Source organism: Grampus griseus (genome assembly GCF_964374135.1).
Source record: "Grampus griseus genome assembly, chromosome: 1".
In the NCBI taxonomy this organism is placed as follows: domain Eukaryota; kingdom Metazoa; phylum Chordata; class Mammalia; order Artiodactyla; family Delphinidae; genus Grampus; species Grampus griseus.
In genome coordinates this window covers 26089557-26111392 of record NC_139017.1, presented here as the reverse complement: position 1 = coordinate 26111392, position 21836 = coordinate 26089557, and the positions used below count along the sequence as shown (strand labels likewise).

The following is a 21836-nucleotide window of genomic DNA, read 5'->3' as shown; positions in this document are numbered from 1 at the left end:
GCTTCAACATTCAAAAAGTCAATTAATGTAATTCATCACATCAACAGACTAAAAAAGAACAATCACATTCATATCAATAGATGCAGAAAAAACATTTGACAAAATCCTACACCCATTCATGTTAAAAACTCTCAGTAAACTAGGAATAGAGGGGAACTTCCTCCACTTGATAAAGAACATCTACAGCTAACATCAGACTTAATGGTGAGAAACTTGAAGCTTTCCCAGTAAGATCAGAAACAAGGCAAGGATGTCCCATCTCACCATACCTTTTCAACAAGATACTGTAACTGCTAGTGCTATGGTCTGAATTTTTGTGTCCCCCACCAGATTCATATGTTGAAATCCTAACTCCCAAAGGTGATAGTATTAGTAGTTGGGGCCTTTGGCAAGTGATTAGGTCACTCATGTATGGGATTAGTGCTCTTATAAAAAAGATCCCACAGAGCTCCCTAGCACCTTCCACCGTGTGAAGCTACAATGATAAGTCTGCACCCTGAAAGAGAGCCCTCACTGAACCATGCTGACACCCTGATTTCAGACTTTCAGCCTCCAGAATTGTGAGAAATAAGCTTCTGTTATTTATAAAATACCAAATCTGTGATACTTTGTTACAGCAGCCCAAATAGACGGACAGCTAGCTAATGGAATGATACAAGAAGAGGAAATAAAAGTTTAGATTGTGAAGGAAGAAATAAAATGGGCTGCCTTCACAAAATTGTTAAAAGTTGCATTAATTGGCATATATATATTTTTTAATATTTTAGTAACTTAAAAAAATACACACATTATTTATTAGAATAAGAGAAGTTTTTACTTACATAATTATCTTCCCTGTGAGTGTAAGAATTATAATATCCCTTCCATCTTTTTTAATAGCAGCTTTATTAAGATATAATTCACATACCATGCAGTTCATGCTTTCGAAGTATACAATTCAGTTGTTTTTAATATATTCACAGATATGTGCACCCATTACCACTATCAATTTTAGAACAATTTCGTTAGAATGGTTGCTTCTTTTTTCTAACTTTGATTTTTAGGATTTTTTTAAAAACCATCCTAACCATTTAAAAATGCACAATTCAGTGACATTAAGTACATTCAGAGTGCTGTGCAACTATCACCACTCTCCATTTCCAGAACTTTTCATCATTCCAAGCAAAAACTTTGTACCCATTTGACAGTAACTCTCCATTCCTCCCAGCTCCTGGCAACCACCATTCTACTTTCTGTTTTTATGAGTTGACTATTCTGGGTTCCTCATATCATTGGAATCATACAGTATTGGTTCTTTTGGATCTGGCTTATATCACGTAGCATAACATCTTCAAAGTTCATCCATGTTGTAGCATATGTCATAGTTTCATTTCAAGACTGAGTGATATTCCACTTGTATATATATGCCACATTTCACTTATGCATCTATCTGTCAATGGATATTTGGGTTGTTTACACCTTTGGGCTACTGTGGATAATGCTGCTATGAACATTGGTGTACAGATACCTGCTGAGACACTGCTTTCAATTCTTTTGGATGTATACCCAGAAGTGGAATTGCTGGGTTGTATGGTAATTAGATTTTAATTTTTTGAGGAACTACTGGACTGTCTTCCACAACAGCAACTGTACCTTTTTTTTTCTTTTTTGGCTGCACGCGGGCTTTCTCTAGTTGTGGAGAGTGGGGGCTACTCTTCGTTGTGGTGCATAGGCTTCTCACTGTGGTGGCTTCTCTTGTTGCAGAGCACAGGCTCTAGGCATGCGGGCTTCAGTAGTTGCGGCATGCGGACTTCAGTAGTTGTGACTTGTGGGCTCTAGAGCGTAGGCTCAGTAGTTGTGGTGCACGGGCTTAGTTGCTCCGGCATGTGGGATCTTCCCGGACCAGGGATCGAACCTGTGTCCCCTGCATTGGCAGGCGGATTCTTAACCACTGTGCCACCAGGGAAGTCCCTAGCTGTACCATTTTATACTTCCATCAGCAATACACAACAGTTCCAGTTTTTCCACATCCTCACCAAGACTTGTTGTTTTCTGTTTTTATAATAGACATCCTAATGAGCATGAAGTATTATCTCCTTGTTCTGATTTGCATTTGATGACTAGTGATGTTGAGCATTTTTTCAGGTACTAGTAAGCCATTTGTGTAACTTCTTTTGAGAAATGACTATTCAAAGTTTTCATATTTTTTAATTGGGGTGATTTTTCTGTTGTTTAGTTATAGGAGTTCTTATATATTCTGGATATTAATTCCTTATCAGATATATGCTTTGCAAATGTTTTCTCTCATTCTGTGGGTTGTCTTTTCACTCTTGGTAGTGTCCTTTGATTTCACGTAAGTTTTAATTTTGATGACGTCCAACTTATGTATTTTTGGGGTTGATATTTTTGTGATATTACAAATGGAATTTTAAAAACTCCTTTTCAGATTGTTTGTTTTTATTGTATTGAAATTTTTATTGTGTTGAAATGTGACTGATTTTTGTGTGTTGATTTTATATCCTGCAACTTTGCTGAATGTGTTTATTAGCTCTATCAGGTTTTGTTTGTTTTTTGGATTTTTTGGCAGACTCACGGTTTTCTACATATAAGATTATATCATCTGTGAACGGAGATGATTTTACTTCTTCCTTTCCAACTTGTATGCCTTTTATTTTTTTTTCTTGCCCAAATCCTCTGGCTAGAACATCCAATACTATGTTGAATAGAAGAGGTAAAAGAGAGCATCTTTGTCTTATTCCTGATCTTCCAGGAAAAGCTTTGTCTTTCAGCATTGAAAATGATATTAGCTGTGGGTTTTTCATATAAGGCCTTTATCATGTTGAGGAAGTTTCCTTCTGTTCCTAGTTTTCTGAATATTATCATGAAAGGGTGTTGAATTTTGTCAAATGCTTTTTCTATATCAATTGTCCTAATCATGTGGCTTTTCTGCCTTCATTCTATTAAAGTGGTATGTAACTTTGATTGATTTTTGTATGTTGAACCAATCTTGTTTCCCTGGAATAAATCCCACTTGGTCATGATGTGTTATCCTTTTAATATATTGCTGAATTTGTCAACCACTGCATTTTACTGTCTGTCATTTTGTTATACTACCTTAATTATTTCCTTGCCAATTTCTTACCCAACAGATAATTCTCTTGTTACACAAATTGTTCTATAACATAGAAAAAAACTTAAATGTTACCTAGTTTCATTATATGAAGGAAATAAATATAATTCTGTTAATACCCAATAAAACACCAAAAAGGGAAATTGTGAATTGTCATAACAAATGGGATATGGATTATCTCACATGCAATGAGTAACTATTTAGTAAGCATTTATTGAGATTTTAGTATGTTCCAGGCAGTGTCAAAGTTGTTCTCAAGGTGTTTACAAGTATGGAAGGGGAGACAAATAAGTAAACCACTGATTACAACATAGTTTGATATAATATTATAATAGAGATATCCATGGATGCTACATGATTACATGGGAGGGTACCTAGTCGAAAAAGAGGATGAGGGTAGCCTTCAGAAAGGTGTGTGTTACTCTTAAACTGCCTTGAATGATGAGTAGAATTAGCCCAGAAAAAGGAGAGGACTGTTCCATACAGACAGACTATCAATCACAATGACAATGAAAAAGCATATTAATTGAAAAACTACAAAGATTTTCAAGGTGGAGAATCTGTATGGGAACGTTCTGAGAAATGGCATTTTTGCGATAAAAAGGGGGCAAGTTTGTAAAGGGATTTGTGTACCTGATTAAGGAGACTGAATGTTTTTTTTTTAAAGACCTTGGGAACCATTGAAAGATTTTAAATCAGGAAGTCATATGAGCAAAGTTTTGTTTTAGAAAGATCATTCTATCAAAATGTGGACTATGGTTTGAAGGATGGAATGGGAATGGAGGGAAAGGAGACTAAAGGCAAAAAGACAGGAAGTGACTGTGTTAAAATCCAGTTCAGAAGTGATGAAGGTCTAAACTTAAGCAGTGGCAGTGGAAATGGAAGGAGGGAGACAGATTTTAAAAGATTTAATAAGTGGAATCAAAAGGTGTTGATGATCAAATGGAACTGTGAGGATGGGTTGTTGGAAACTGAATTAGTTGGGGTGATAAATTTGGAGGAAAGTGATCAGAGAATCAGTAAAAGACAGCAGTGAGAAGGCGTAGCAGGTGATATGTCCTGAAGGAATGAAACTTAATGGAGAAGTAGTTTTTTAACATGAAGGTGAAACAAGAACTGCTATCAGACAAGTCCAGAATGTAGGACATTTTATAAGACATTGCATAGCCTGGTCTCTTCCACAAGCTAATTTCATAGGGGGATAGGAGACTAGGGAAGGATGAAGGACTGTGGTAGTTTAAAAGAGACCAAAAAATATTAAAACCAAATGTAGTACAGAAACTTTAATTAGAGTGTAAGTTGAAAAAATAACTATAAAAAAGACATTATGGTACAATTTAGAAATTTATATATTGAATAGATATTAGATGATTTTAGTGAATTTTTGTTAATTTTTAAGGATGTCATAATTATATTGGGGTTACGTAGGAGGATGTCCTTATTTTTAGGAGATGCGTGTTGAAGTATTTAGGGATGAATAATTGTAATGTCTGCAATTTACTTAGAGACAGAGACATAGGGAAGAAGCAAAAAACAGCAAAATATTAGTCATAGTTTGATACAGGTGATGGGTATAGAGATGTTTACAACACGAAGCTTTCAATTTCAGATTCAAACTTGAATTTGCAGTGTGCCCAGCAACTACTTATATAGCATTTACATTGTATTAGATATTATAAGTAATCTAGAGGTGATTTAGCATATATGGGAGGATGTGTGTAGGTTATATGCAAATACTATGCCATTTTATATAAGGAACTTGAGTGTCCTCGGATTTTGGTATCGTGGGTCCTGGAACCAATCTCCCTGTGGATTCGAGGGATGACTGTTTTCAATTCCTGATCAGATTTTTAAATATAAGCTCCTCAATTTTTTTTTTTTTTTTCGGTATGCGGGCCTCTCACTGTTGTGGCCTCTCCCGTTGCGGAGCACAGGCTCCGGACACGCAGGCCCAGCGGCAATGGCTCACGGGCCCAGCCGCTCCACGGCATGTGGGATCCTCCCAGACCAGGGCACGAACCCGTGTCCCCTACATCAGCAGGCGGACTCTCAACCACTGCGCCACCAAGGAAGCCCAAGCTCCTCAATTTTTTTTTTTTTAAGAAGATGTTGGGGGTAGGAGTTTATTAATTAATTAATTTATTTTTGCTGTGTTGGGTCTTTGTTTCTGTGTGAGGGCTTTCTCTAGTTGTGGCAAGCGGGGGCCACTCTTCATCGCGGTGCACGGGCCTCTCACTATCGCGGCCTTTCTTGTTGCGGCGCACAGGCTCCAGATGCACAGGCTCAGTAGTTGTGGCTCACGGGCCTAGTTGCTCTGCGGCATGTGGGATCTTCCCAGACCAGGGCTCGAACCCGTGTCCCCTGCATTAGCAGGCAGATTCTCAACCACTGCGCCACCAGGGAAGCCCGCTCCTCAATTTTTGATAGTTTATTACCAATGGGAAACTTTATGTAAAAATGTAAAAGTATTTTTCTCAACCACTAAAAAATTTAAAACAGTTGAAATTATATTTATAATCTCAAAAATGTATCCTTTTTAAATTGAAGTGTAGTTGATTTAAAATATTACATTAGTTTCAGGTGTACAACATAGTGATTCAGTGTTTATGGATTATACTCCATTTAAAGTTATTACAAAATAATGGCATATTTCCCTGTGCTGTATAATATATCCTTGTTGCTTATTTATTTTATACATAGTAGTTTGTGTCTCTCAATCTCATAGCCCTGTCTCACCCCTCACCTTTTCCCTCTCCCCACTGATAACCACTAGTTACTAGTTTGTTCTCTATGTCTGTGAGTTTGTTTCTGTCAAAAACTCCTCCTTTAATTAATAAATATAACTTAGAAAATTTTGTGATATAATGCAAATGGTTTTTTAATCCAGTTGAACTTTCTCATATCAGTTATTTAAAAATAATGGTGAAGATTTAATTTATATAACATGTATGTGTTGTTAGAGCCATGATGCAGGCTTGGCTGATACTAAAAGGGCCCATCATCTGTACAGGGATAGAATTAGCCAATATATGTGAAGATAAGGATTGGGGGCTGTTTCTTAGAGCCACAAGCCTCCTCAGTCTCAACACTGGATTGTATATTATGTTCCATGGGCATGTGGAACACGAACTATTCCAGTGGCTCCATGGATTCCTTGTCCGTGATAAGCAGTGGTGCATTTGATTTCTGGCTTCTGAAATAGGAGCCCATGTGGTAGATCGCCTTCATGGCAAGTGTGGAGCAGTGGGTACCTGATAGCATTTGCTGTGCTTGCCACCTGTGTGACCAAGGGGCTTGCCATCAGATCCTGTACTACTTTGAGCCTCCTGCTAGGAAGCCCTGGAATAGTTGCGTTTTGCTGCCCAACCTCGACCTGGCCACACTGAGAAATGAGAGCATCAGTATTTTCGGATGCCCCTGTAATCCATTCACATCATACCTGTGTCCAGTGAGTGAGAATTCCTGAGTTAGGGAAGTTCCAAATGTCAATTAAAGCATTATTTATTCCTGACAGATGACAATTGGAAAAAGGAGATTCCATGATCCAGTAAATTTGGAAAATGCTGCATTAAAGTTAACAAGTTTCTTTAGAATGTCTCAAAGACTTTTAAAATTTTTATTTATTTTAATTTTTGGATATGTTGGGTCTTTGTTGCTGCGCACGGGATTTCTCTAGTTGTGGCGAGCAGGGGCTACTCTTTGCTGTGGTGCACGGGCCTCCCACCATGGTGGCCTCTTCTGCTGCAGAGCACAGGCTCCAGGTGCTCAGGCTTCAGCAGTTGTGGCACGCGGGCTCAGTAGTTGTGGCACGTGGGCTTCAGAGCGCAGGCTCAGTAGTTGTGATGCACGGGCTTAGTTGCTCCATGGCATGTGAGATCTTCCTGGACCAGGGTTCGAACCCGTGTCCCCTGCATTGGCAGGCAGATTCTTAACCACTGCGCCACCAGGGAAGTCCGAAAACTATTTTAAAATGTTAATTCTTTCTCGGCATATAGCTTCATTGCAATATGCAATAAAACTCCCAATGGTGTTTTATTTGGAATTTCTAAATTTTATTTGGATTTCTAAATTTCATTCGGAAGAATACACGGGTGAGAATATTAAAGAACATTCCTAAAAAGAAGACCAATAACAGTGGTAATAAGTAAAATAGGATGGTAATGGTGTAAGACTAGAAATGCAATTCAGAATGGAATTGATAGAATAGACAATCAATAGAACTAGTCTCCATCACATAGAGGATTATAACACATTATAAAGTAGGAGGAAAGAACTCAAGTGCTTAGTAAATTAGAAATTACTAAAATAAGATTAGAAATTAATCTTTCACTTTGAATCATGACAAAATAACTTTCAGATGGATTTAAGAGTAAGTGTATTTTTAAATTGTAGAAGAAAATAGAATTGAGTATTCACCAAACCTATAGAAAAAGGACGATTTTCTCCCTCTTTTGGTGGTCCTTTCAAAGGATATGTTTCTAAACTTTAAAGGATGAGAAGAAATCTTAACAGATGTGACTAAAATAAAAATAAAAGATAATGTACTTAAAAAATAATCTTAAATTTAAAAAGCAAACATCAGCTTTGTGCAATGGCAGTATTATAACCAGTGAGATTTTCCCACGGTACTATTAAGACTAATAAGAGCCTTCCCAATATCTAACACAAATTCAACTTATTGTATTTCAGCGAGATAATAAGACAAATGCACAAAGACGAATTGGGAAGAATGGTTCACTCAAGAATTATTGTAAAAACAGAAAAGTTGGGAACTACTTAAATGTCTACAATTAGGGAGTTGGTTTAATAAATTATGATAAAGTTCTATAATGGAATATCAGCCACTAAAAATGATAATGTAATAAGTTTTTTTTGAGAATAAAAAGATGCTCACAGTTTATTGTTGAGTGAAAAATTAGATTAGAGGACAACATTAAGAGTAGTTAACTCTGCTTGGTAGGATTTGAAGTGGTTTTTACTTAGTCTAAACTTCTTTCCTTTTTTTTTTTCTTCAGGAATCATGTGTGATTTTGGTGATCATAAAGGAGATGGAACTGTTTTCATTTTAGGAAAACAAATGAAAACAACTGACCTGGAAAATTGTTTTCAGTAATCATGACATAGGGTTAAGTCTTTATTATTTAAAGAGCTCATACAAATTGTTAAGAAAAAACAGAAGATCGCAGTAGGGATGAGCAGAGAACATGAACAGACAATTCATAACAGAAAATAGAGGTGGTAAACAAGCATAAAGGATCATTATTTAGACTTACTTGTAAGCAAAGAGCTGTAAATTTAAATAATGAGATAACATTTACTTGCTTATTAAACTAGTAGAAGTTTGCTGCCATGTTATTTATTATAATAAAGAAAAATTAACATTATCAATAAATTGTTACATTCCTTTGGTACTGTTCAGAATTGAAGGTTATGTTGCAACCTGGAAAAATAAAACATTTCAGTGAAGTAGTTAGGAGAATGAATGGTAGTTATAAAAGGTTGTGTACGAAGAAAGGAAAATACAGCAAAATGTTATGTTAGTGGTTATGTTAGGGTAAAGGGAATATATTTATAATTAAAATATCTAAACTCATACTTAATCTCTCTCTTTCCACTTTTTCTAGAAAAGCTATTTGTTTTTCAAATAGTAAGTACAATATTCTCTCATCTAGAATATAGCAGGGCTTCCCTGGTGGCGCAGTGGTTGAGAGTCCGCCTGCCGATGCAGGGGACACGGGTTCGTGCCCCGGTCCGGGAAGATCCCACGTGCCGTGGAGCGGCTGGGCCCGTGAGCCCTGGCCGCAGAGCCTGCGCGTTTGGAGCCTGTGCTCCGCAACGGGAGAGGCCACAACAGTGAGAGGCCCGCGTACCAAAAAAAAATAGAATATAGCAATATCCTCCTAACTGGTCTCTTTTCTTCCACCCTTGTTCCTTTCCAGGGTATTCTTAACATAATAGCCAAAGTGAATAGAAGCCAGACCATGTCACTTCGCTGCTTAGAACCCTCCAGTGGTTTCTCACCTCTTTCAAAGTACAAGACACCGTCCTTAAAGTAGCCTGCAGAGCCCTTATAGAATCTGTCCCCACCCTCAAACTCATACCTTTCTGACCTTATTTCCTACCATTCTGCCTTTCTTGTTCTCTATGGCTAAAAACTCTTCCTGCTGATATTCACAAGGCTGGCTCTTTCTCCTCCTTCTGGTCTGTGCAGATGTCACCTTATCACTTAGGTAGGCCTTCCCAAACCACCATCCCATCCCATTCGCCCCTACCCACATTGCCAGCACCCATGTCCCTTCCCTGCTTTATATTTTCTAGCACCATTTGACTTACTGTGTATTTTACCAAGTGTGTATAAGCTTATGTATCTCCCCCACCACGCACAAAATAGCTCCACGGAGGCAGGAATTTTTGTCTATTTTGTTCCTTGCTCTAACTGTAGCACTTAGAATAGTGTGTAGTACATAGTAGGTACTCAATCAATATTTACTGAATAAATGACGTTTTAATTGTTTCATCTAAGTAAGTTTTAGTTTCAAAACTAGTTTGAAAGTTTTTTTTTTTTTTTTTTTTGCGGTACGCTGGCCTCTCACCGCTGTGGCCTCTCCTGTTGCGGAGCACAGGCTCCGGACGCGCAGGCCCAGCATCCATGGCCCATGGGCCCAGCCGCTCCGCGGCATGTGGAATCCTCCCGGACCGGGGCACGAACCCACGTCCCCTGCATTGGCAGGCGGACTCTCAACCACTGCGCCACCAGGGAAGCCCAGTTTGAAAGTTTTTTGAGCGAGTGTAACATGTTGCTTTTGTATGCCTCCCACTCCCCAATTTCCATCCTCCTCAAGCATAGAGTAAAGCAAGACAGGTGGACACACTAGAGAAACACAATATCTGTGGCACTGGATTCCTTCTGCTTCTCAGGCTAGGATCTACCCAAACTGAGATGGAAGATAGGCTGGTGCTGGAAATGCTCTATATCTTGATCTGGGTGGTAGTTCAGCTCTGTGACTATATACATATATAAAAACTCAGTAAGCTGTATACTTGAGATAAGTGCACCTTTGGTACTTTCTTGTTTGTGTATTATGCCTCAGTAAAAAAGTTGTTTTAAAAACTCCGTCTTTGAGATCTCTAGAGGAAGTTAAACATGCCAAATGATACATTAAGAATATTGGGAGGCTTCCTGGGTGGCACAGTGGTTGAGAGTCCGCCTGGCGATGCAGGGGACACGGGTTCGTGCCCCGGTCCGGGAAGATCCCACGTGCCGCGGAGCGGCTAGGCCCGTGAGGTATGGCCGCTGAGCCTGCATGTCCGTAGCCTGTGCTCCGCAACGGGGGAGGCCACGGCAGTGAGAGGCCCGCGTACCGCAAAAAAAAAAAAAAAAAAGAATATTGGGAAGCGGGGAGAAAGGTAAATTGCAAACATCATAACATTTCACTCTTAAAGAGTTCAGCATGCCTCTCCTCTGCGTAAAGACATTCTCCTACAGAGCCTCTCCCCACCCCCCCAATAAAAAATATTAGGAAGGAGTTCTGCCATGTTCTTCTTTCCTAGAATTTCTAGTTATTGAAATTTTTGTTTTGAAGTTAAAGTTAAAAAAATAATTTTTATTTACTTTTTCTTTTGCAGAGATAGCAGTAGCAGAATTTCACAAAAAAATCAAAGAAGCTTTTGAAGTATTTGACCATGAGTCAAATAATACAGTGGATGTGAGGTTTGGAAATGTTTTCTTCTAATTCTAAATTGCTGATACAACTTGTAAAGTAGAGGAGGGTTCATTCTCTTCTTTTTACTTTCTTTGGACTTATTATGCTATTTAAAGTACTTATTTTTCTGTACCCTGTAAAAGGTCTTTTCTATCTGTTGCTTCGGATCTATACTGTTTATTATTCTTCATAATCTGGTGGAAAGAATATATATCCACATTGCCTATTCTAACCTACAGACTAAATTCTGTGAATGAGGCTAACTCTACTATAGCTTTAGTACTAGACACATAGTTGGCACTCAGTATATATTTGTTGAGTGAATGAATAGAATTTGCTTTTAAAGTACATAGGTATGGGGACTTCCCTGGTGGCTCAGTGGTTAAGGATCCACTTGCCATTGAAAGGGACACGGGTTTGATCTCTGGTCCGGGAAGATCCCACATGCTGCGGAGCAGCTAAGCCTGTGCTCTTAGACCCTGTGAGCCACATTACTGAAGCCCACGTGCCTAGAGCCCATGCTCTGCAACAAGAGAAGCCACTGCAGTGAGAAGCACACACACTGCAAGGAAGACTAGCCCCTGCTCACTGCAACTAGAGACAGCCCATGCGCAGCAATGAAGACCCAACACAGCCAAAAATAAATGAATTAAATAAATAAATTTAAAAAAATAAAATACATAGCTATGTATAATCAAGCTATGAACATGATATTACAAAGAAGGATTAATAATACTTAAACATGATACACTCCTTGAGTAAAATAACCAAAAGAACCAAAACAAAAGAACATAAAAAGATGAGAAAAAGACATGAATATTGGTAGATCTAGAATGGAGGACAGGAGACAAAGAATAGTGTGAAAAAAGAAGAGGCAAAAAGGTAGAGGAGATTATACATGCATAAAACAGAAGCTGTAGAATCTATGCCACATATGTACATCAAAGAAAGGCAATGAAACCATTGTTCCAGGAGACCAAGCTGAATGAGGAGTATTTGATGGGATCACAAGCTCAAGAGTCAGAAACTAGTAGTACAGAGGCCAAGAAAACAGTTGGAAGTGACTAAGTGCTTTTTTTTGCCCCCCGCGTGGCTTGTGGGATCTTAATTGCCCGACCAGGGATTGAACCCAGCCCCTCGGCAGTGAAAGTGCAGAGTCATAATCACTGGACTGCCAGGGAACTCCCAGGACTAAGTGCTTTAAATTTGAGCTAAACTGAATGAACAATAGGAGGTTTTATGTATGACAAATTGTAGCTACGATCGTCCCTCGGTATCTACAAAGGATTGGTTCCAAGGCACACCCCGACTCCTCCCTGACTCACCCTCAACCCCTCACCCCTCGAGGATATCAAAATCTAGGGATGCTCAAACCCCTTATAAAAAGTGGCATAGAATTTGCATATTACCTACCTACATCCTTCTGTATATTTTATTTTTTTATATATGAATTTATTTGTTTGTTTATGGCTGCATTGGGTCTTCGTTGCTGCACGCGGGCTTTCTCTAGTTGTGGTGAGCGGGGGCTACTCTTTGTTGTGGTGCATGAGCTTCTCATTGTGATGGCTTCTCTTGTTGCAGAGCACAGGCTGTAGGTGTGTGGGCTTCAGTAGTTGTGGCACGTGGGCTCAGTAGTTGTGGCTCACGGGCTCTCGAGCACGGGCTCAGTAGTTGTGGCACTTGGGCTTAGTTGCTCCGCAGCATGTGGGATCTTCCCGGACCAGGGTGCGAACCTGTGTCCCCTGCAGTGGCAGGCGGACTCTTAACCACTGCGCCACCAGGAAGTCCCTCCCATATATTTTAAATCATCTCTGATTACTTATAGTACCTAATACAGTGTAAATGCTATGTAAATAGTTGCCTGTGGCATGTGGCAAATTCAGATTTTGCTTTTGGAACTTTCTGGGGTTTTTTCTCCCAGTATTTTAGATCTGTGGATGGTTGAATCTTTGGATGTGGAACCCATGGATACGGAGGGCTGACTGTATATGTATTCCTTAGTTTCTCACACCTGAAGGTACAAGGTGTGATTACAGGAAAGGAGAGTGATAAGTGCAGTCAGTTTCATTACTTTATAGTAACACCTTACAAAGTTTTGTTTGGTACTCAACTATGTTCATGGGCTTTACTGCAGTGGATAAGGTAGAGAGTGGAGTTAACTTCCAGCACTGCAACTGTAGTCGGCCTTGTGGGAGGCTTGGCTCAGCCATTGCCAGGGAAGTGTGAGGGTAAAGTGCAGGGCTGAGCACTGCACAGCTCGAAGTGGCGCCAGCCTCACTGCATGCATTGTGAATGACACTCCGCAGTGTGAGTATCCTAGCGGGAAACCGGGTGGGACAGTAGTGGTGGTTGATAGGGTTTGGGATGGGGTGGGGAGCTTGCGACTCTTGCCTGCAATTTGAATAAATATATGGATGGCACGTGCCTTTACCTCAGACCTCTCACTGGAGCGGAAGGGTTCTCCTGGGGAAGGAGAGGAGAGGTATTGTCAGAGAAGTCAGGGAAGTGCAAGAAGAACCAGGATAGCTTTATGAAAGAGAGGGGGAACAGAGAAGGGAAACCAGCATTTACTCAAGCCTTGCTCTCTGATGTCTACCTATCGTTGGGTGCTAAGGGTTTTTGTGTACATTACCTCATTTTAGTCTTTTTATTGGTACAGTAAGGGTTGGCATCTCCAGTTTTTGGAGACTAGGAGAAGGTAAATAGTTTGCTTAAGGTCATGTCAGCGTTTCTCTAATTCGGTGTCTTGCTGGGCTGTGTCGCCCCTTCCCTCCCTGCTCCCCTCCACCCCACCCTTCATGGATTTCATGGGCTCATCTCCTGCTTTGAGGCTTCCTGAAAGTAGCAGTGAAGAGAAAATTTCCCAAATCCCTTAGAGCAGTGATGCCAGGCCTTTTTTTTTTTTTTTTTTTTTTTTTGCTGTGTTGGGTCTTCGTTTCTGTGTGAGGGCTTTCTCTAGTTGTGGCAAGCCGGGGCCACTCTTCATCGCGGTGTGCGGGCCTCTTACTATCGCGGCCTCTCGTTGCGAAGTTCAGGCTCAGTAGTTGTGGCTCACGGGCCCAGCTGCTCCGTGGCATGTGGGATCCTCCCAGACCAGGGCTCGAACCCGTGTCCCCTGCATTAGCAGGCAAATTCTCAACCGCTGCGCCACCAGGGAAGCCCCAGGCCTTTTTTTGATAGAAGGGCCAATTCAGGGGAAATAAACATGTTTAGGGGTTGCATCTTTTACCCATTCAGAATTAAAATAATTGTACTGAGGCCCCGAGGAAAAGTGTATGTTCTTAAAATGTCTACTTTATAAAATAAAATTACTAAGAAAATTGGCATTGTTTTTAGCACTAAAATATTAATGCTAAGCGTATCTGAGTGGTAGGAACATGGATGAATGCAGTTTCTATACGCCTTCTGCTAATTTATATAGCACTTTAAAGTTTACAGTGAGTGTTCTCATGCTGCAGGTATCATTACTATCCACTCTTTATAAATCAGAAATTAAGGACCAAGAAGCACAATGACTTGCCCAAGATCGAATAATAGACTAGCCACAGAGTTGAAACTCAAATTAGTTTCTTCTCTTTGGGGCAGCTGTGCCGCAGCCCTGGAAGAGGCCTGGGAATGCAGTGCTGAATAAGGTCTGGTCCTGCCTTGCCCAGCCTCAGCAGGCTCCTCTATTTGTAAAAACAGTTCATCTAGCTAGAATTTATTTTGGCATATGATTAAAAGTGAAGGTCTAAATAGATTTTTTTTTCAAATTGCTAAACAGTTCAGTTTATTTACTTCTTGAATTATTAGATCCACTTTATAATGTACTGCATTTTCTATAATTGAGTCTAATTTAGGCTATGTGTTCTGATCTATTGCCTTACCTCCTGATCATATATACTAGGACAATCCTATATTAATTGCTATCAATTTATAGTATGCTTTACTATCTGATAGAACTAGTCTCTTTATTAGTCTTCTTTTTGAACATTTTAATTAAGAATTGAAGGCAGTATTCTGTGTAGATTGAATGGTGTAAGGAGGGGTCTGAATGGGGTAAGAGTTCCAGAGACAGACATAATAGCTCGGTTTGGAAGAGACAGCTGTTCTTGAGAAGCTTCCAGGGCATTTGGCTATTCCTGCCCTAATGTGCTTGATCCTTCAAGTGATGCTGTTTCCCTTGAAGGGCAGACCAGCACCCCTTACCTCTGCTTGGCATGAATTAAAAGATTTAATTTGAAATTTTAGCACATTAGGTGGAGTGGAGGTCTGGTATTGTGACTGCCAGGCAGCCAGTGGGGTTTTTTTTAATCATTATGTAAAACATTATGAAATGGGCCCCTGCTGCTTTCCTCCTGGCTCTGAGGGGCAACCCTGGGGATTGGAATCAGACTTTCTGGGTTCATTCCTAGCTTTGTGACTTGTAATTGATTTATTCTCTCTGTGCCTCAGTTTTTACATTTGCCACATAGAATTGATGTAAGTAAGTAGTTCTCAAAATGGTTTGTATACCCCTGTGTATCCACAGGACTCTTTCAGGGGTCTGTGAAATCAAAACTATTTTCATAAAAATCTGAGACAGTATTTGCTATTTTCATTCTCATTTTTCACAAGTTATATTGGAGTTTTTCAAAAGCTACATGTGTGATATTGTAACAGATTGAATGCAGAACCAGATATGAGAATCCAGCTGCCTTCTGTTAAGCCAGACCTTAAAGAGATTTGCAAACATGTAAAACAGTGCCATTTTTCTAATTAAATTTATTTTTTGTTTTGGAAAATATAGTTATTTTTCATAAAAATTTTATTTATGTAGGCATATAATGGGTTTATCATTATTTCTAAATGAATTAGTAAATAAATATTTTTAAACTTTGAGGTGTACTTTTTAGTATGGTAAATATAGATAAATATAACTCACACAAACAAAAGCTCTTTGTGGGTCTGAATAATTTTTAAGCGTGTAAAAGGGGTTCTGAGACCAAAAAGTTTGAGAACAGCTGTTGTCAGTGGACATTTTTAAAGCTCTTAGAACAATATTAACTTGGAACGAATTAGTTTGGGATTTAAAGCTTAGAACAATATTAGCTAGTATTATTATTCTACTTTATATTCTTTTTTTTTTTTTTTTTTCGGTACGGGGCCTCTCACTGCTGTGGTCTCTCCCGTTGCGGGGCACAGGCTCCAGATGCACAGGCTCAGTGGCCATGGCTCACGGGCCCAGCCGCTCCGCGGCATGTGGGATCTTCCCGGACTGGGGCACGAACCCGTGTCCCCTGCATCAACAGGCGGACTCTCAACCACTGTGCCACCAGGGAAGCCCTCTACTTTATATTCTTGAAGTACATAATTTAGATTTGACTTTCCTCTGTTTAATCTGGATTAACAATGTTATATTTTAGTTATATCTGGGTGTCCTGTTTTGGGTGTCCTGTTTTTTTTTTTTTAACTTATATCTTATATCTTTTTTTTTTTACTTATATCTGGGTGTCCTGTTTTGATCTTTTAAGTTCTGAAGCAGTTCATTTTATCTTCCATTTTCCTTGTTAAATAGTTTTTGAAGGTTGCATCTTGAAAAACATTGAGGCAAGTTTTCAGTAGCATTAATTAGGGGCATTTTTATTTTGCCTCATACAAAACATAGACCATAATACATTTTGACTTATATACATTTTCCTGCTCTATGTTTAGATTTCAATCAATAAGTGTGATTGAAAATTAAATTTTTGAATAGATAATATATACACATAGAGTAAAATTCTAAAGGTACAAAAAATATATAGTGATAGGTAAATCTCTTCACTTAGCTATCTGGTTCCCTTTTCTAAAGGCAAGATTTATTATGTTTCTCTAATTCTTCCAGAGATAGTCCATGCAAGTACACGTGTTTGTATGTATGTATGTATTTTTTATTGTGGTAAATATACATAACATAAAATTAACCGTTTTTAAGTGTATAGTTCAGGGTATTGAGTACATTCACATTATTTCCATCCATCTCCAGAACTTTATTTTCCCAAACTGAAACTCCATACCCTTTAAACAATAACTCCCCATTCTCCCCTCTCCTAAGCTCCTGGCAACCACCATTCTACTTTCTATCTTTATGAGTTTGAGTATACTAGGTACCTCATGTAAGTGGAATCATACAGTATTTGTCCTTTTGTGTCTGGCTTATTTGACTTAGCATAATGTCTTCAAGGTTCATCCATGTCGTAGCATGTATCAGAATTCCATCCCTTAAGGCTGAATAATTTTCCACTGTGTGTATATAACACATTTTGTTTATCCATCCATCTGTCCATGGACATTTGGGTTGTTTCCACCTTTTGGCTATTTGAATAATGTTGCCGTGAGCACTGATGTACAGCTGTCTTTTCAAGTCCCTGCTTTTAATTCTTTGGTTGTGTAACCAGATGTAGAATTGCTAGATCATGTGGTAGTTCTATGTTTAATTTTTTGAGAAACCACTGTACTGTTTTCCACAGTGGCTGTTCCATTTTACATTCCCACCAGCGAAGCACAAGGCTCCAGTTTCTCCACATCCTTGCCAATACATTTTGTTTTTTAAAATAACCATCCCAATGGGTATAAAGTGGAATCTTGTGGTTCTGATTTGCATTTCCCTAATGATTATGATATTGAACATATTTTCATGTGCTTATTGGCCATTTGTACATCTTCTTTGGAGAAATGTCTACTCTAGTCCTTTTCCCATTTTTAAACTGGATTGTTTGTTTTTTTGACATTGAGTTGCAGGATGTGTGTGTATTTTTACCATAAGTGGTGAGATATTATATAAATCACTATGCACTTCGCTTTTTTCACCTATAAGTATATTTTGGTGACTATTCTTTATTAGTACATAAAGAGCTTCCTCATTTCATTGTATGGATGAACCATAATATATTGAATTAATCTACCCTTGATGGATATTTAGGTTGTTTCTAGGCTTTTGCTATAACAGTCCATGTTGCAAAGAATATCTGAGTATGCATGTCATTTTGCAAGACTGAGACTTTTTCTCTAGGATAAATTCTTGGAAATATGTCAAATTGCATGAATATTTTTGGTAGGTGTTGCTGTCTTGACCCTATATTCTCTCACATCATTATACAGGCATGCCTATTTCCCCACTCCCTCTTAAAGCTTAATTATGAAACTTTAGGACTTTTGCCAATCTGATATGTGAAAATTAGAAACTCAGTGTTAATTTTCATTTCCCTAATTGTAGACATTTTTTTCATGTCTAAAGACAATTTGTATTTTCCTTTGTTTGAACTGGCAGTTCATGACCTTTCCCCATTTTTCCATTTAGTGATTTATCTTTTAATACATGAAAGATCTTAGCCTTAGGCTGTGAAATGTATGCCATCTATTTTTTGACTATTTCTACTTTCATGTATTCAGAAATTTTAGAAAAATTAATCATATGACACACCTTGTGAGTATGGATTTAATTTTTGGAATCAAAAGTCATTAGAGTAGTTTTAATAGAATAAATTTAAGTTACCCTGAATAAAGCTAGTTTGGTAAAAAATAAAACCCACTCCACAAGGAATACCCCTAAAGTAAGCAAGCTTGAGAGTTTCCTGGTGGTCCAGTGGTTAGGATTTGGTGCTTTCACTGCCATGGCCCAGGTTCAGTCCCTGGTTGGGGAACTGAGATCCTTCAAGCTGCACAGCGCAACCAAAAAAAAAGGAGTAAGGAAGCTAATTTTTCCATGTAGCTGATGAATTTAATTTGAAAGTAGCTCTAATCTTGTTCACAAACATATCTAGTTTTTTATAATCTATGTTCTTTTCATCTTTGATTCTAGCAATAAAAGTACACTAGAGGGCTTCCCTGGTGGCGCAGTGGTTGAGAGTCCGCCTGCCGATGCAGGGGACGTGGGTTCGTGCCCTGGTCCGGGAAGATCCCACATGCTGCTGAGCGGCTGGGCCCGTGAGCCATGGCCGCTGAGCCTGCGCATCCGGAGCCTGTGCTCCGCAACGGGAGAGGCCACAACAGTGAGAGGCCCGCATACCGCAAAATATAAAAATAATAATAATGTTGAGTTTAAAATATTGGAGAAGGAAGTGAACATTATGATAACCGCATAATGTAAATTTTAAATGTACAAAGTGATAGTCTATTGTTTATGAAGACAAATACATGCATGAGAGTGATAAACATTATCCTTAGAATAGTGGTTGCACCTGAAGATGGAGAGAGAGGGATGAAGAGTGGAATTTTAGTTGTTTCTGCAATGTTTTATTGTTAGGGAACAAAATCTGAAGCAAATAAATGTGGCAAAATGTTAACTTCTGTTAAATCTTGGTATTGGATATAAGGCTGTCTGTAACTTTTTTTGGGGGGGGGCGGGGTGCACCGAGTGGCTTGTGGAATCTTAGTTCTACGACCTGGGATTGAACCCAGGACCTTGGCAATGAAAGTGCGGAGTCCTAACCGCTGCACCGCCAGGGAATTCCCTGTAATATTTTTTTCTGTACTTTTCTCTGAAATAGTTCACAATTATACATAAAAATAAATATTTTTAAAGAGTGGTTTATATCTTATTTCACCATCTCACTTTGAAGTCGCTTTGTAAAAAATTGGTTTGCTTGTAATAGTCCTTCTGATGAACTGTAATTAAAGAATCACTTAAAGAAAGTTTAAAAAAATTATCCCGAATTCCACCTCTTGAAATAAGTTATTAATGTTGGAGAACTATTATTCTAGATCTTTTTTATCCATGTGTAATAGGATAAATGGATAAAAGGGTGAGGAGTTAGTAAGAAAGAAGGAAAGAGGAAAGGGAAGGAAGGAAAAAGAAAGAAATTATGGAAGAAAAAAGTCTAGCATATAATCTCCACAAGGACAGGGGTTTCTGTCGTTTTGTTCACTGCTGTATTTCAGCACCTAGAACTGTGTTCGGCACGTAGTAGATCACCAATAAAACATTAAATAAATGAAGAGACTATTCCTATAAAAATAAGATCACAATAATCATGCTCTTTAAAAATAAAAGTTTTAATTTTACTTGAATATAACACAAGAAAAAAATTAAATTGAAGAAATTGTGTAACCTCAAATGTTTGTTAGCCATGAGAGACATTATTTATGTTAAATTCAGAAAAGATAACAAGAAAAACATTAAGAGGTTGTAGTCACTGTGTTTTTTAAAAGAACTACCCATTTCAAATATAAAAGTAACAGTTGACTTCCTGCTGTAGAAGATGAGGGTGTTAGTACTTTCAAAATTCCTTCTACTTTTTCTCCCTCAGGCCCCCCCACCCCCAGTTTATCTTAGGTATGTTATTATTAATATTTTTACATTGACAAGGTAGAATGTTCATACTTTAGTATCATGCCATCTTTTAGTATATTTTTCCCACAGTTCAATGGAATTTCTGCTAACCACCGTTTCCTCCTCCATCCTTGAATTCTTTGATTTATTTCTGTTGTCTAGATTCTCTTTTTTTTTTTTTTTCAGAAAGTGCTCATGGGTATTTTTCCCTGAGTTCTTTCATCTTTATTTTGTTTTTTAAATTTTTATTTTATATTGGAGTATAGTTGATTTACAATGTTATGTTAGTTTCAGGTGTACAGCAAAGTGATCAGTTATATATATACATATATCTATTATTTTTCAGATTCTTTTCCCATATAGGTAATTACAGAGTATTGAGTAGAGTTCCCTGTGCTATACAGTACGTGCTTGTTGATTATCTGTTTTATATATAGTAGTGTGTATATGTTAATCCCAAGAGTTCTTTCATCTTTAAAACATTTGCTTATACTTGAATACTTTGTATCTAAATGACATTTTATAAATTTATATTATTATTTTTAATGGCTACAAGGCATTTCATAGTTTGACATATCTCCTAATTTTGGAAATTTGGGTTATTTGTGATATTATATTACCATTGTATCAAGGCTAAAATTATTCATGTGGAATTGTTCAAAGATTTTATCCCTTTCCTAGAATGCCAAAAAATAAATCCTGTAAGCCCAAGTTATTTTTTACCTTTTCCTAAAGAGGAAGATTTTTATTATTGTTGCTGGGAGGTAGGGTATTTTGATCTACATAATTAAATTTTGACAGTGGGATGGTGGAGAGGATAAATAAGAAACTGCTATGGTCTGAATGTTTGTGTTTGCCCAAGTTTCATATGTTGAAATCCTACGCCATAGTGTGATAGTGTTTGGAAGTGGGGCCTTTGGGAGGTGATTACATCATGAGGGTGGAGCCCTCATGATTGGGATTAGTGCCGTATAAAAGAGACCAGAGAACTAGTTCATCCCTTCCACCATGTGAGGTTACAGCAAAAAGATGGCTAACTAGGAAGCAGATTCTCACCAGACACCAAATCTGCCTGTGCCATGATCTTGAACTTCCTAGCCTCCAACTGTGAGAAATAAATATATGTTGTTTATAAGCACTCAGTTTGTGGTATGTTGTTATAGCAGTCTGAACAAAGACAGAAACTCACTCTGTGAGATTGAAAGAAGAGTTTGTTAAAGATGTTAAAGGAGAAAGTAAGCTTTGAGGGAGAGCAGTGGATCTTAAACAGTTACAGGATATGAAGAGGATAATCAGGAAAGGGAGTTAAAATTTGTTTTGAAAAATATTTTTGAATAGATAATATATTCACATGGTTAAAAATTCAAAGAGAACAAAGTACAGAGAAAAGTCTCTCTAAGCCCCTTCCACCAGCCATTCAAAACCCCTCCAAACTATACTAACAATGAAAGTACTAGTTTCTAGGGATCACCGCAGAAATATGCTATGCATATACAAGGAGATGCATATATATTATTTTCTTGCCTCCCCATTTTTTTTTTAACTCATACAGTTACATTCCTAGTATGATAATGTTCTCATGGGATGGGGTCAAACCTATGCTGAAGTTTATTTTTATGGCTTCTCAGTGGCATTCAGGAGTCTGGATGTAGTTCTCCAGTTAATCTTAGGCTGAGTGCATAAATGTACTGGAGGGCGTCAGAAAGGATGTGGGATTCTAGGTATCCCACTAAACTATGTCTCAGGCTTTATA

The 21836-nt window shown here is 38.3% G+C and overlaps 1 protein-coding gene across 2 annotated transcripts in view; it reads left to right on the top strand.

Annotated features, from left to right (window-relative positions):
• DRC8 (dynein regulatory complex subunit 8) overlaps positions 1–21836 on the top strand; it is a 140949-nt gene that overhangs the window by 62464 nt on the left and 56649 nt on the right. For both annotated transcript variants that reach the window (XM_082673403.1, XM_082673402.1), the window contains exon 2: positions 10736–10820. In XM_082673403.1, coding sequence (XP_082529529.1) covers positions 10736–10820 — 85 coding nt within the window. The remainder of the gene's footprint in view (positions 1–10735; positions 10821–21836) is intronic.